This window comes from Protopterus annectens, chromosome 2.part0, assembly GCF_019279795.1.
Source record: "Protopterus annectens isolate FY-2018-M chromosome 2.part0, PAN1.0, whole genome shotgun sequence".
Taxonomy (NCBI): domain Eukaryota; kingdom Metazoa; phylum Chordata; order Ceratodontiformes; family Protopteridae; genus Protopterus; species Protopterus annectens.
In genome coordinates, this window is record NC_056728.1 from 1,813,261,996 (window position 1) to 1,813,277,127 (window position 15,132).

At 36.3% G+C, this 15,132-nt stretch overlaps 1 protein-coding gene across 2 annotated transcripts in view; it reads right to left on the bottom strand.

The window, feature by feature from the left end:
- LOC122793640 (anoctamin-7-like) overlaps positions 1–15,132 on the bottom strand; it is a 2,355,351-nt gene that overhangs the window by 47,556 nt on the left and 2,292,663 nt on the right. Inside the window, exon 22 of one of the 2 annotated variants that reach the window (XM_044061850.1) lies at positions 9,971–10,105. In XM_044061850.1, coding sequence (XP_043917785.1) covers positions 9,971–10,105 — 135 coding nt within the window. Of the gene's footprint in view, positions 1–9,945; positions 10,106–15,132 lie in introns of both variants that reach the window. The other variant, XM_044061849.1, reaches the window with a different exon arrangement.

A 15,132-nucleotide genomic window follows, 5' to 3' on the forward strand; every position in this document is an offset into this window, starting at 1 on the left:
GTCATGGTCATGCTCACTGCTATTGTCTCCATATGCCTTATCTGGACATTGCTACACTATCATGTTTGATTACATGCAGCTTCAACGGTCACATTTCTTTATACTTGCTGTTATGTTATATCCTAATGATATTTCTCATAGGTAAAGTTATGGACTGGTTCACTGAATGTTACAAGGCTGACTTCATTACTCCGAACACAGCTGTTCGCCTATAACATGTGGTCCAACATCCTGGTTTTTGTTGTTATGTAATTCAAGTACATGACCATTCATCTAGTTGTTGACAATCATTCATATTTCTATGAATATGAACATGGTATAGTGATAGACAACCATTAAAAAATATATGTTTCACTTCATGGATGACATGTACCTTAACTTGTCTTATAAAGGTATATTTTAATATAAAGTAAATTGCTAGCATACAGTTTGCATTCTTTTGTAAATTGCATTTACAGTGGTTTAATTGTGTGTTATGTAATTGTTGTATGCTTATATGCTTAAAACATTGCTTTAAAGATGTGTATTTGTTGGTATTGATAATGCTTTTGTGATTTTTTTGGTATTTTCTAAAGCCACTGTACATTTGTGGATGCTTTCATGTGTTTGAGCATTTCACTGTTTTTATTTTTCATTGCGTTCAGGGAGTTTCCAGCATGGCTGCACATTTATGGGGCATTTTCATATTTTACACGTGAAATACTTCAAAGTATTATATGTAGTATTGCCTCCTGCTGCACTTCCTTTTTAATGCATTTGGTCAGATTGAGTTGGTGAGGGAACTATTCATTTCCTCATTTTCAAGAAGCTGCACTTAACAGTGTTGTCAAGCAATCATAAATCAAGCACATGGACATTTGTTTGTCAACTAATGTGTGGTCAGTGAGTTTAAACTTGTCAAACAGTGGGAGTCTATCCTGATTACCAATATCCAGGGATTAGACATTGTCATTGTGCAGGTTAAAGATGTCTGAGACAATACATCTCATAGCTTGTCATATGATGTTAGTGAGACTCCAGTAGTGGGTCTACAGTTGTCAGGGTTCATGTTTGGCCACACTTGTATAGCAAGTTTAGTCCATGTGACACACAGTGTCTTGAGCAACCTGGAAGCCATCCATGTCTGGATAAGATATTTGCTTAGATTGGTTATTTTCCTGACATTAGATTTTTTTGACATTGCATTTGTGTATGATGTTAAAGTACTATTTTGTATATGTTCACGACTGTTAAATTGTGAGATAGATTGTGCTTATTATTCCATGATCTTTAATATTTTCCTGGTCTAGTAAAGAGAGTATGAGTCTTAGTATCTCAAAGCTCTGTTATCCTACCATGTGGGGCTGAAGGACAATTATAAGGACAATTACTTTGTTTTCTTTAAGTCACAGACAACTTACTGATGTAATCAAATGCAGCTATGTTATTCTCCTGGGTTTTAACTCTTCCATCATAATAAATCCCTCATGATCAGCCTTCATACCAGTTTGATCTTGACAAAATTCACACTATAACAAATGTGCAGCTAGAACATAGGATGGAACAGATTCCTCATTTGTATTTCATAAAACAGTTACATTTACAATAGCTTACAAACAAAACTATAGGCTGAATGTATGGCATAGAATGAAGAAACCCTTATTATGTCCAACCCAGCCAAGGGTGGGCTAATATATCTGTTGGAGGTGGACAGGAAAGAATGGACCTGAATGACTGATATCAACTCATGCTTTCAGCCCAGTTTGGGAAGGTTCAGAGTTATGAAGCCTTGCTAGGTAAAGTGGGATTATATGTCTGGAAAGAAATACATTTACTCGATCAGGTTCACAGCTTTATGGAAGTATGCAACCTTAGACTTAAGAAAGACATGCCTATATTATGCATGTCTGGCAGCAGAGTGAGAGTGAGAGGTGCAAACAAAACAACCAAGCCAGCCATGTAAAACAGACTACCTTATCTTAGCATGTCCTCCTCTGCCAGTACATTTAACTGAAGCAGGACAGGGATGAATGAATGGAGTCAGTGTGGGGGCTGGTGAGACAGATGTTCAAGGCTGGGAGGGGCCAACAAAGTTAGAAAAATAAAAACTTATCTGCTTGATAATCTGATCTGTGTAGAGAAACTCCATATTGTTGATGGATTTCAATTAGTCACATGATATTAATTAAGTAATCGGTTTAATGTGTGAACAGTCCTCTAGTATAGCCTTGCCATATACTTACACAGCAATATGAAGACAAGAGGTTGTACAATGCTTGATGGGGACAACTTTATTGAACCTTCATATGACAGAAAAGCATGACTGATTTTTACTACTTGAATATGGTTCAGAAGATAGTTTTGTTACCATTCTAGTAAAAAATGTTTCAAAACCCAAATCTCCTTGCTTTCTAAGTAAAAAAAGTCAAGTCAAGTTATACATACTGTAGAAGTTGTATTTATAGAAAAAATGTATATGTCTTTCACATGTCCTTCTGTTTTGTTTCATCTTATTTTTTATACATTTTTTGATACTGTTGCCTGATAACCTTACTGCAATGGCCATTTTGTTGATCCTCTAAATATAAAGATGGTTTACACATGAAGTTAGTGAAACATTACAAACTTCAGTCATTCTCATTATGGACTGGATGATCAAAGCAGAGAACTTTCGTTATTTTTTTATCCTAATTTTTATTTTATTTATTTATTTGTCATTTGTTAACACGGTTAATTCCAGTGATCCAGTGGCCCGTTTTCAGCAGAGACCTGAGGAGAAAAGCTCCAGATGGTTATTACAAAGTTACATAAAGAAAAACATCTGATAATAAAGACAGGAGTAGATTGGGATTTCCAATTTAACTACAGCAAACATCCCTCCCTCATGGAAATATTCTATCATCTCTCTCATCTTAAAACCAAATAAACAGCCAAACCTTTACACATCATACAGGGCAATTTCTTTGCTTATCATTGATTAAAAGATACTCATGTCTATCTTAGCAGACAGATTAAATAATATTCTTTCAATATTAATTCATGAAGGCCAAACTGCGTTTATCAAAAACAGAATGATACAAGACAATGTAATTAAATTACTGTCCTTAAGACTTTACAAACAAGAAAAAAATGAGCCTTCTATTTTAAGCCTCGATATAGATAAAGCTTTCAACTCCCTAAGTTGGCCATATCTGTTTAAAGCTCTACAAAAACACCATTTCTACCCAAACTTCATAGGATTAATTAAAAAACTATATGAAAAGTCCATAGCCTATGTAAAGATTGGATCTTATCTATTTAGCCCATTTCAAATATCAAGAGGTACTAAACAGGGGTGCCCCTTCTCCCTGTTATACTTTGCCCTGGCCATTGAGCCTCTTGCAAATTATGTTAGAAATAATTACAACGTTAAAGGATATAAAGTGTCAGACAAATTATACCCCAAGATACAACTGTTTGCTGATGACCCACTAATAATGTCTAATAATATTGAAAATACAGTAAATCACCTATTACATAATCTAGACTTCTTTGCAAACATCTCTGGTCTAAAATTCAATTACAATAAAACTCAGGCACTTCTAGTGAATAACAATGTTACTATGAAACTTAGATCAAAAAGAGACATAAATTGGGAGGGCACACATATTCAATATCTAGGTATCATTATTGAATCTAATTATAAAAAAATCACTCACATCTAATTATGAACAACTTATAAACTCAATTACAAGTCTAATTGACAGTTGGAACAGACTCTTCTTGACATTTGAAGACAGACTAACTTTAATCAAAATGATACTGTTACCTAAAATCTTATTCATTGGCCAAGCTCTAATAATTCAAAATTAAACAGAAAATTAATAACTTATTACTCAACTTCCTTTGGTATCCCAAAAAAAAAAAAAATTCTCTTCTCTGGTACACCACAAGCTGGGACAAAGGAGGAATAGGGTTTCCAAATATTGATTTTTATTTAAACTGTGCATTTATTAACATAGTGTTGCTTTGGAATAATACTTCTTATAGATCATATTGGAAATCAATACATGAAACCTTACTTCTTAATAGTAGTAGGAGATTGCTTGAACCATATACTCAAATACATACAAACATCTTTATATGGATTTTAAAAATATAGATTCAAACTTGTTCTTACACCTCTTACAAACCAAATATTGCTGTTGTTTAAAGATTATGTTTTCTAATCAATTAATTAAGAATTTATTAATAATTGTCTTTCCTATTGCCTGGACAAATGAATGTTTGATATCTTTTGATACTCAGAAAATGTTAAAATTTAAGAAGGGTGACTTATTATATTGGAATCAATTTCTCTCAGCTAATACAATAAGTTCTTCAAACTATTTGATCAGCACATATAGTTTGCAAAATTGCAACAGGCCAGACATCCAAACTTTTAAGGATTTTATACATACTAAGCTCGTACTCTCATTAGAGGTATACAATAAGAGTAACTTCAAAATCTTAGTTTTATCGCAACAATTATTAATAGCTCACCCAAGAGCACTTCATACATATCCATTATTTAAAAAAGTTCTCAGAAATTATTTTAACAAAACAGATGTTCCTTTTTGGAATTATTCAAGTGAAGTTAATAGACGAGCATTCTCAGGTGCACGTGAAAGAGCTTATTTTATTTAATAAATACTGGATTTTATTGTTCGTGGTGGTCATGTTCAGTTTTACTTTCACAAAAAGATAAAAACCTTTGCTTACAGTCTATGAAGGTATCCACATCTTCCCTGTTCTGGCATGTATACACATGGAAATTTTTACATAGACATTTTTTCGCCCCACATAGACTAGCAATAATGTACCAGAAAGATGAAATTAAATGCTGGAGATGTGGACACCCTGATACTGACTGGATACATATGATTGTTAATTGCAAAATAATTTCCCCATTTTGGTTAGAGTTTAAATATCTTTGTAAAGCTCTATGGAATGACAACTGTATAATTTCTGACTCCCTTATCCTTTTCAGTGTTTCTCTTCCTGAATTCATTCCTAAAATCCAAACATTTTTACTATGGTCCATCTTCTCTATAGCAAGGAATATTGTTACTAAAAATTGGAAATCCCAGTCTACTCCTATCTTTAAAGTTGAGTTTATTCATCTTGTGAAATACATTTATAAGAATGAGATTGCTACTATAAAAGCAAGGACAAACAACACAACTCATCATTTAATTGCTTGGACAAAATGATCTAATCTGTTAGAGCAATATTAAGTGTTCTCCTATGCATATTGCTTTTTAATTGCTATGGACATTATATATAGTTTATTTTTTTTGTTACTATACTATTAAGTTATTGTGTTATAAAATGAATAAAAACATTTTGGAAAAAAAAAAGAAAATAACCAAGGCTGTTGCAGAGATATTAACCACTGACCGTATCCCATTTTAATTCATAACAAGTTATGATTTCAGAAAAGTGATAATTATTTTATTGAAATATCATCTCGAGTGGAACGTCATTTGTTTATTAATATTTTAGTAATAAGGATGCCCAGCTGTCCAGAGGCCATTTCCAGCACAGAGTAATTGCAGCACAAAATCCTAAAGGTATTTCACAAAAAGTTAACAAACATGACATACCATATTATGGTATATAAACTGTATTAATACCAAGGATGAAAAAAATGCTAAATTATATATAACATGCAGAATTGTGAGTGGTTAAAGCAATGAACAGCAAAGGAAAACAAAAATACTTACTTTTAGGAGGCTTGATTAACAGCGGTTAACAACTTGTGCAATCAGGATACAGCATATGGAACTTAACACAATGCACAGCAGAAAACCTCCAGCTGAGTCTTAAGTTAGCCCATTTGTGTATTGTATACAGGCTCTAATAACATAAAGAGCACTACACTGTAAGATATACATTTATAAAATGGCCATATCCTAATAATTACAGGAAAAAAAACAGATTAGGGTACAGAGGAGGGCAAAAAGGTAGAAAATGAATAAGATGGGAAAGCAGAAACAGTCTATGCCGATGAAAACTAAGTATTAAAGCCCATCGATTTATCAGAAAAAAATACAAGTTCTGAAATGAATGGAATAGAAATCTGACTGTAGGATTTATTGCATGCTAGGAAAGTTTGATATAGATTAAGTTATACCCACATTGCAGTGGCAGGAACACTTTCCTAGAAACCAGCTTACTTAGCACCCTTTGGATATTTTTATTTTTTATTTTATTTATTTTACATTTGTTGACCGGGCTAGTCTAGCTGGATATATTTCCATTTTCAGTTGAGGCCCGGGGAGAAAAGCTCCACAGAATATACAAAAAAAAAAAACATACAACATTTGAAGTCAAATACAACAAAAACAACAGGATAAATGTAAAGACAATAAAGAAAAGTTAGCATGCAAAAACAATTTACAAATAGGAACTAATATCATTACCTATAAACAAACTAAACTACAGAGAAGCAAAAATCAGGGAAAGGTGAGTAGGGAGGAGAAGTGGGAGGAAAGTAAGTAAAGTAAAAAAGAAAGGATAAGAAAGGATTAAACAAACTTTCAGTGAAGAGGAAAAGAAGTAAGTGAAAAAAAGATAGTTGTTCAGGGAAGAGGGAGAGAGATGCGGGGGAAGTAACGAGATAGAGAGGGGTAGAAATTTAGTCAGGTTTAGTGCAGGAACAGAGCCAGTGACTTTTCAAGTGTTCTTTTATTCTTTGTTTGAAGAGGGGCAGTGATGAGATTAGTGTTATGTCACTGGGTAGTAGATTCCAGTTCCTTCCTACTGTGCTAGAAAAAAGAGAGTCACCAGCTGAGTTATTGGACTTTGTTAATTTAGCCATAAGTTTTCTAGAAGAACGAAGGGAGTTAAGATTATTGTATGGGATTAAAAGTTCTGAGAGTATAGGGGTGTTTGAAGGCTGGTGCAGTATTTTGTGGGCAATGTTCAGTTGGGGGATGAGCAGAAGGTTTTGGAATTCCAGCCAGCCTAGTTGTTTCAGGTTAATACAGTGGTGGGTTCTGAAGGGGTTGCCAGTGTCAAAGTGGGCGATGTTATTTTAGCATGTAGCCAGTTTATTAAGGTTGGCTTTCTTAAGGTTGGTAAATATAGGGGAAGCGTAGAGAAGTGTTGACAATAGATGGGAGTGGGCAATCTTGGCTCTAGCAGATTCAGTTAGGAAGGGTTTAATTCGATATAAGGATCCTATTTTTCTGTTGACTGATTTAATGGTGTAATTAATGTGTTGATCAAAAGAGAGATTATTGTCAATGGTTATTCCTAACAGTTTTGTTGTAGGATCGGGTGTGATAACTGTGGCATTATTAGAGGAAATGGTGAAGTGTAAGGAAGGGGATCGGGTGGTGGGAGTAAAGAGAAGAAGTTTAGTTTTTTTGACATTTAGTAAGAGGGAACGTTTATAGAACCATGTTTCAACTGAGTTGAAGATCTTTTGAGTAAGTGAGCAGAGTTCAGAAGGAGAAGAAGCAGAGCAGATAAGGGTAGAGTCGTCTGCATATTGGATGCAGGTAGCTTGAGGGATAGCAGAGTGGAGATCATTAATGAAAAGGGAGAATAGAAGTGGCCCAAGAATGGAGCCTTGAGGGACACCAATGTTTATGGGTAGGAGAGAAGAGAGTTGATTTCCCCATAGAACTGCTTGTTGTCTGTTGCTAAGGTAAGATTTAAACCATTTAGTGGCAAGGTTGTCAAAGGAGAGGATTCAAGTATGTTAATTAAGGTGGAATGGTTGACCATGTCGAATGCTTTGGAGAGGTCAATAAAGAGAGCAGAAGAGAGAAGGTTGTTATTACGATTCTTATTGATGGTTTCTACAAAAGATAAGAGAGCAGTGGTAGTACTGTGATGAGGTCTAAAACCATGTTGACAGTTTGCTATTATGTTGTGCACAGTGAGATGTTGTAGGAGTTGCCGGTGAATACATTTTTCCATAAGTTTTGCTAATGGGGAAAGGAGAGCAATTGGTCTGTAGTTGGAGTAATCAATAGAGTTACCCCCTTTATGTAATGGAATAATATGGGAAACTTTCCAGATCTCAGGGACGGTTCCTTCTTGGATTGTCCTATTTATGAGTATGGATATAGGGTATGCAATCACTTTGGCAGCCCTTTGGAGGTAGAGAGATGGGAGCTTGTCAGCTGAAGGAGTACAAGGTTTAAGTTTGTTAATAAGTCTGTGGATAAAAGATGTGGGGATAGGTTGTAGTGTAAAGTTATAGGATGGGTCCATAGGGTTACTTGGAGGGGAGACATAGCTGATGTTCATTTGTCTGGCTAGGGTTTGGATAGAGTCAATAAAGAAAGAGTTAAAAGTATTAGCAGTTTGGTGGGGGTTGTCTGGGTCAGCATTAATAGGGGTGGGAGTTTTGGTTGTTCCTGGGGAAAGGAGTTTATTGACTGAAGACCAGAACTGTTTGGGGTTGTTATGGTTTGTTTGTTGGAGTCTACAGTAAAAGTTTTTTTTGTCAGTAATAATTGCTTTTTTTGTCAGATTTCGAAGCTGATGGAAGTGGATAAGATCAGAGTTATTTCTATGGTGTCTCCATAAAGCCCATACTTTGTTTCTGGAGAGAATTAAGTTTTTAGTTTCTTTAGAGAGCCAGGGGGCAATGTTCGGTTTCATTCTGACAGTACGTTCGGGGGCATGTTTATCAAGAATGGATAAGAAGGTAGTATTAAAGTATAATACTGCATTTTCCAGAGGAAGTGTTTTTAAGGGATTCCAGTTACATGAATTTAGTTCAGCTTGAAATAAATCTATGATAAAATGTTTGGTTGAGCAAACTTTTCTAATGTTTGGGAGGTTTGGAAATTCAATCTTGTCTCTTGTAATATAAGTCAGACAGTGGTCACTAATATCATCTGGCAGGGTTCCTACATCATAAAATTGTTTGTCTTTGTTTATAAGTATCCAGTCAAGAATGCTGTCTTTATTATTAGGCTTATTGATTCTTGTGGTTGAGGTCATGGTTTGGGAGAAACCATGGAGGTTAATGTGAGAAGTAGGATTTTCAGCATTAATACTTTTCCAGTCTATGTTAAAGTCACCAAGAATTACAGTTTCTTGTATAATTCTTCTATAATTTGAATAGATAAAGATCTAGTTTTTGGTGGGAAGAGATGCCAGCAGAGAGCAATGAAGATGACAAAAACATTCCCAAAAGAGTTTTTACTTTTCAGTTGCATGATATTGGAGACATATGAGAAGCAAAGCCTATAGGTTGCCTCATACCACTGAAAGAGTCTGCGTACTGAGTGCCCAGTCTTGTTGAGAAGTCTGTAGGTAAAATTTAGATGAATTTGTTGGGGTTGCTATTTATTTCTGGGCATTGAATAGTGCAGATATAAATCTGTGAGCCTGAGGTACATTCAAATTCAGTTGCTGTATAGATTCCACCTTATATGTTATACAGAAAAAATTTGTGTATTGCAGAGATCCATAAATAATTTAGGTGTGAATAGAACACTGGTTATCGTAATACTTATTACTGTGTTAGACTGCTACAATGTTATGCATGGATGTGTGTGTCTGAAACGTTTGTGAAAAGACACATTTTGCTACAAATATATATGCACCAGTGGTCCCTTAACAGACGATATGGCCAACACTGTCCATCTGGTGACCTTTTCAAACTTTCCCTATGCTCCATCTCCTTGTTAACATTCTCTGTGGCTGTGAACCTTGTCCTGCTAGCAATACTGGTGGTGACAGCATCCCGAGGGATACAGATAGCAGCATGCAGCTATGGTCCTTGAAATAACCTGCAATCTGAATGCCTCCTTGTCAAGGACTGAGGATAAGGCTAGATACTGCTGAAGTCCTATACTCATAGACAGACACTCTCTTGTTGTAGCAGTGTCACTTTCTCAACAAATTAAATAATATATCTGCCATCTAATTGTTGCTCATTGTTTCTCTCACACACAGAAGATTCCCTTGCACACTGACCTGGTGAAGCGGAGTCCCGACTCACCATCAGTAGAACATCCTGATTGTCTGCTAGGGCCTGTTTTGCCAAGTATCTCTCCCTCTTAATCTTCACTTCAAGAGACTCGGGGACGTCTGGTACCATCCAGTCAATACATCGCAACATGAAAAACACAAAATGCTGAAGGTTGCCACAAAGTTGCAATGTTGAAGAAGAAAAAAGAAAACAAAAGTTAGAAAAATAATGTTTGACCCACACAGATAAAATCTAATCTTTTGCAGCACAAAGACATGATCAATATTATATTACATTGATTTATACCTGTAGAAAAGGGATCAGAGGTCAAAATTTGTTGCACAAATGACTACTGACTGATTTCTTTTAAACAATCTTAGAACTGTCACATATTGTCAAAACATAAATCACCATATGGATTTTGCTTCTGCTGCTCTTTTTCTGATGCTTCATTTAGAAAATGCTGCATAGTTCAGGAGACCTTATCTTTACAAACACATATATAGATATATGTATAGGTACATATATATATATATATAGATAGATAGATAGATAGCAGAACTAAAACTACAAGACAAGTAATTAAATTCAATACTATTTTTCAAAAATGTTATTAGAAAGAATCATATTCTATGAAACGTACATAGCACTGGTTAATATTTAAGTAAAACAGGGTATGCCTTACCTGTTTGCAGCCCCTGTGTAATTATACTGTAAATTGAAGGTGATGTTACAGTGCAAGAACTTCTTAATATAGACTAATTCAATCAAAAAACTGGGTACTCAGCCTAGCTACAGAAAAAAAAATCACCTAAGTCTAGTGCTATATTGAGATTCTAATAAATAGCCACTGGTCATTCTGTAAGGGAAGGACTTTACCAATAGTCCCACAACAGTCTTCTGCCATGACTATTGCCAGGCAGTTTAACTATTGTCTAAATGATCAACAAAAATCAGGAGAATCCACATAAGATTTGCTGTTCCTGTGGTGTAGAGGGATAAACCCATGACAACAGCCCAGCCAACCCAGGTTTGATTAATGGCTTAGGCGGCTTACAAAGTGGCAGAGAGGGATGGGTGATACAACCCAGGGGGCACAGGGTGGTTTTGTGGGCATCTCCTGCAATGATCCCAGGTGGAAGTTGGCAACATTGCTATTAGGAGGTCTGATCCAATGGAGGGCTAGTGTAGAGACATGGCCAAACTGCTGCAGAGCCAAGCTGAAATGCTCCATGCCCTCGCTATGTGCCTGCACCCCAGATGTTACCACCGGAGCCATAAGGGAGATGGAGAGTAATGGCTAGATCACAAAAATTGAACCCCCCCAATGGGTATTGATGTCCAGAGCCCTAGAATAGCGTGAAGATCTACACTGACCCCAGCACTCTCGGGGGAAGTCTGAACATTAGGTGGTGTCTGGTAGAGCCAGTGATGGACATGGGGCACTGTGTAAGGAGCCACAGGATGATGAAGTATGTAGAAAAACACCACCAAAAATCCACATAAGTTTCAAAATGTACAAAAATTGACAAAAGATTAAAAATGACCCTGCACACAAAGCTAACAAAAATAACTTCAAGTTCTAAACCTTGTAAATTAAATGTTATGCGCTTATGCATGAAGAAGTTTAAGCAGAAGATCAGACAGTTCATACTTGATACTGATGAGAAGTCTCCCTGTTAATTTACCTACTTCCATAGAAGTATTATTTTAAGCCTTTGACAGGGATTCTAAGACTTGTTCCAAGGTAAGTTCAGGGGAAACTCAATTGTCAGGAATAGTGTGGTGCACAGCATGTATACATGGAGTAAAGTTAGCCCTAAATTTGCTGCTAATATATTGGCTATATCCTTGTGACTGGAATGTGTGATATTATAGAACATCTCGGTGCATTGGTGTGAGGGAATGACATCCACACCAAACCCAGAATTAATGGACATGCTCTACCTCAAAAAATCCAAGTCCCTTAGAGCTACACACTCCAGGGACCTAAACCTCAGCACAAAAATAAATAGGACATGCTGGAGGGACAGATTCATTTCCCAGAGGCTCCCCTCACTCTGGAATAGAATCCCAATTCATGTTAGACATAGCCCCTCGCTGACCCTCTTCAAGCGAAATTTGGACGAGTGGATGGGAAATCGCAAATTCACTCCTGGGATCTCTCCTGTGTCCCTGCTAGACAGAGGCACAGTAAACTAATCTTAAAAGGGTACCTTCTGTGACCTACTTTACAGAGGCACAGTAGGCTAATCTAATAGGGAGGCGGAAGCCAAATACACTCTGGCTAGGCTTATAAATGCCCTAGGGCAGATAGCCTAGTATCTACCTATGAACCTATGAACCTAAGAGTTGTAGTTTACTTTAGGGTCTGCTGTAACCCTAAGTTTTACTCTGCTTTACATTTTCGATTACTGCTCTTAAGTTCCTTGCTGGCATGTTTCATTGTGGCCTACAGGTAGGGGGAGATGGAGATTTCTTAACAACTCTTCATTATTTCATTATCATTTTATGCAGTTTATTAATACAGGAGTTATTTCAGTGGTTTATTCCTGAATTTACCATAACATTTAGGACTTTGCTATGCAGCTGTTTAAGTTCTGGAAAAACTTGGACACAGGAAAGATAACATTTGAGGCACTGGTGTCCATTTGTGACCAAGAGTTACTGAATGAATCATGTTGTGTTATACTAACAAGGGATAATACTACACATCTACAGAAAGAAGGTAATCTTGGGTGGGCTATACTTTAATGACATTGTAATGGTCTGCTGAAGATTAACCAGAATGAATTCATGTGGGTAACAATATCAATGAGGAGTAAAAGGGGTATATTATTAGTGTTACATAGACATGAGAATGTGTTATGCACAGCATTGTACATAAACAACATGAGGGCCTGTGTGCAGTTACTGAAATAAGCCTGCACCAGTCTCACTAAACAACAGGCCACAAATGAAGAGAAATGGACATGCATTCAACCACACACAGAAATATAGATTTGGGACAATGCTGCATATCTAATCATGCCATTACATACAACTCATTAGAGGCATGGATAAGCAAATCATTCCTGTAGTGTGTGTGTGTGTGTGTGTGTGTGTGTGTGTGTGTGTGTGTGTGTGTGTGTGTGTGTGTATGTCTGCATGCAAAAGAGACAGAGAGATACTACAGCTCCATGTGATGTTACATACTGTGAATTAGGTTAAAACACTGCAATATACAAAATAGTGATACTGCCTACCATCCTGACAAACAGATATAACATCAGCAGGCAGTTGGGAGTAGTCCTGCATCTTATGCAATGCACGTGAATGTTGGTGAGACCATAATACTGGGAAATATATAGTATGTAAGAGACTGGAAAATTGCTGTATTAATATCACTGTATTTCTGCAGTCAGTGTTTCACTGCACTGAAATTGGTAATGCTATACATTATATGCTCTAGTTCTATTCATTGGGACTTGAATAAAAGGAAAAAGATGAGTTTTATATTTGTTTTCCCCTTTCTCCATTTTGTTTGAGTTTGGAAGGGCTTTGAATGAGATAGAGACTGTAGGGGTTGCCCTCACACCAAGGAATGCAGGAAGACCTTGAACTTGTCCAAAAATGAGTTGTTAAAAGAGTTTTGTGTGACATTTGAAGTGCTGCTATTTTGAAAATGTGATGCTTTAAGGGATTACATGTTTTTAGTTGCTGTTTACCACGCATCAGTCAAACAGCATGTAATTTATAATTGTAAATCCAATGGTAAGAATTATTGAGAAAGATGTGACTGTATGATGGTGAGTAATGATACCGAGGTCACAGCAGATATCAGCACAGCATACATGTCATTTTTATAGGTGATTATCTAGCTATGATAAACCCTCCTTTCTACAGTTGCTAACATGACTGGGTAGGGATAAAATGTTTCATTATCAGACATAAAGGAACAAATAGTACAAAATTTGCAGAGAGGAATCTTTCAGTTTAGATTCCTCTACAGTGACACCTACTGTTAAGAACGGGAAGTACCAGGATGATATTCAGCTTTGCTATAGTGCACAGTATGGCATTCTTCAGACAGAATACCATTCAGAGAAATGCAAAGGATGACGAAATAGATTAACCAGCACTGCCTATGTCACTCATTCAGCTCTTCATGCATGCATGACATGGGACAAGGCTGCCAAGTATACTAATGGCATAAAGTGTAAAATGTCCTTCTGCATTGTAGATGTCACACCTGAGCCTATATTAAAAGTGTTCTACATAGTGCCTATATTAATACCTGAGGACTACATAGTTTTTCCTGAGGGTTGTGAATGCTGCACACCATACAGGATATTAGCTCACAATCATATAAGGTATTAGCTCACAATCAGAAAAAAACACACGCTTACACTGCAAAGACTCTGATTAAGGCAAAAACCACAAAGTGATGTAATACCAAGAAATAACACAGTTCTAATTCTATTTTAATACTTGATAAGCATTTTCATTTTATTAAACTTTGACACTTCATCAGATCAGTCTTCAAACTTAAAAAAGTACATTACGTATGCATTTTCAACAGTATAGATAAGCAAATCCAATTATTCAAGGGCAGGAAGATAAAAAAATTGGAAAGGGATAGGCGTGACTATAATAAGCACTCAGCCTATCCTTCTCCACCCAGCTCTCAGGTATGTGGACATAAATTTAATTATGGTAATGGTTCACCGAATTACACACCTCCTAAAAATGTGAACAGTAATACGAACACTTCTGTACCAGACCAAGGCAACAGATCTACCAATAGAAGTAGTGTCCCTTTAGATGGTCCATGTGAAGATTGGGTGAAGATAGATGAAGGCTGCCAGCCTAGCCAGATAGAATTTTGGAGATAATTCTGTCATCTGTAAATATTAATGTAAACCACATCCTTGTTGTCTTAAATGGTAAAAATAGTGTTACATGTGGAATTGAAAAAAATGTAACAACAGTCCACTCTACTGACCAAGTAAAGCATGTTGTGACCCTTTGATGTAAACACGGCTCCAGCTAGTCCAGATGAAGGAATTCTTGCTATTGTTTTAAGGCCAGAGTTAATGGCCAGAAATTGCATTCATAAATGTCCTTTATTGCTCTGTTTTCTGCCGAGAGGTGAAGAATGCAAATGTAGTTTTTTGTTAGCCTGGGAACCAAGGGAAGTGTAAAGAATGATA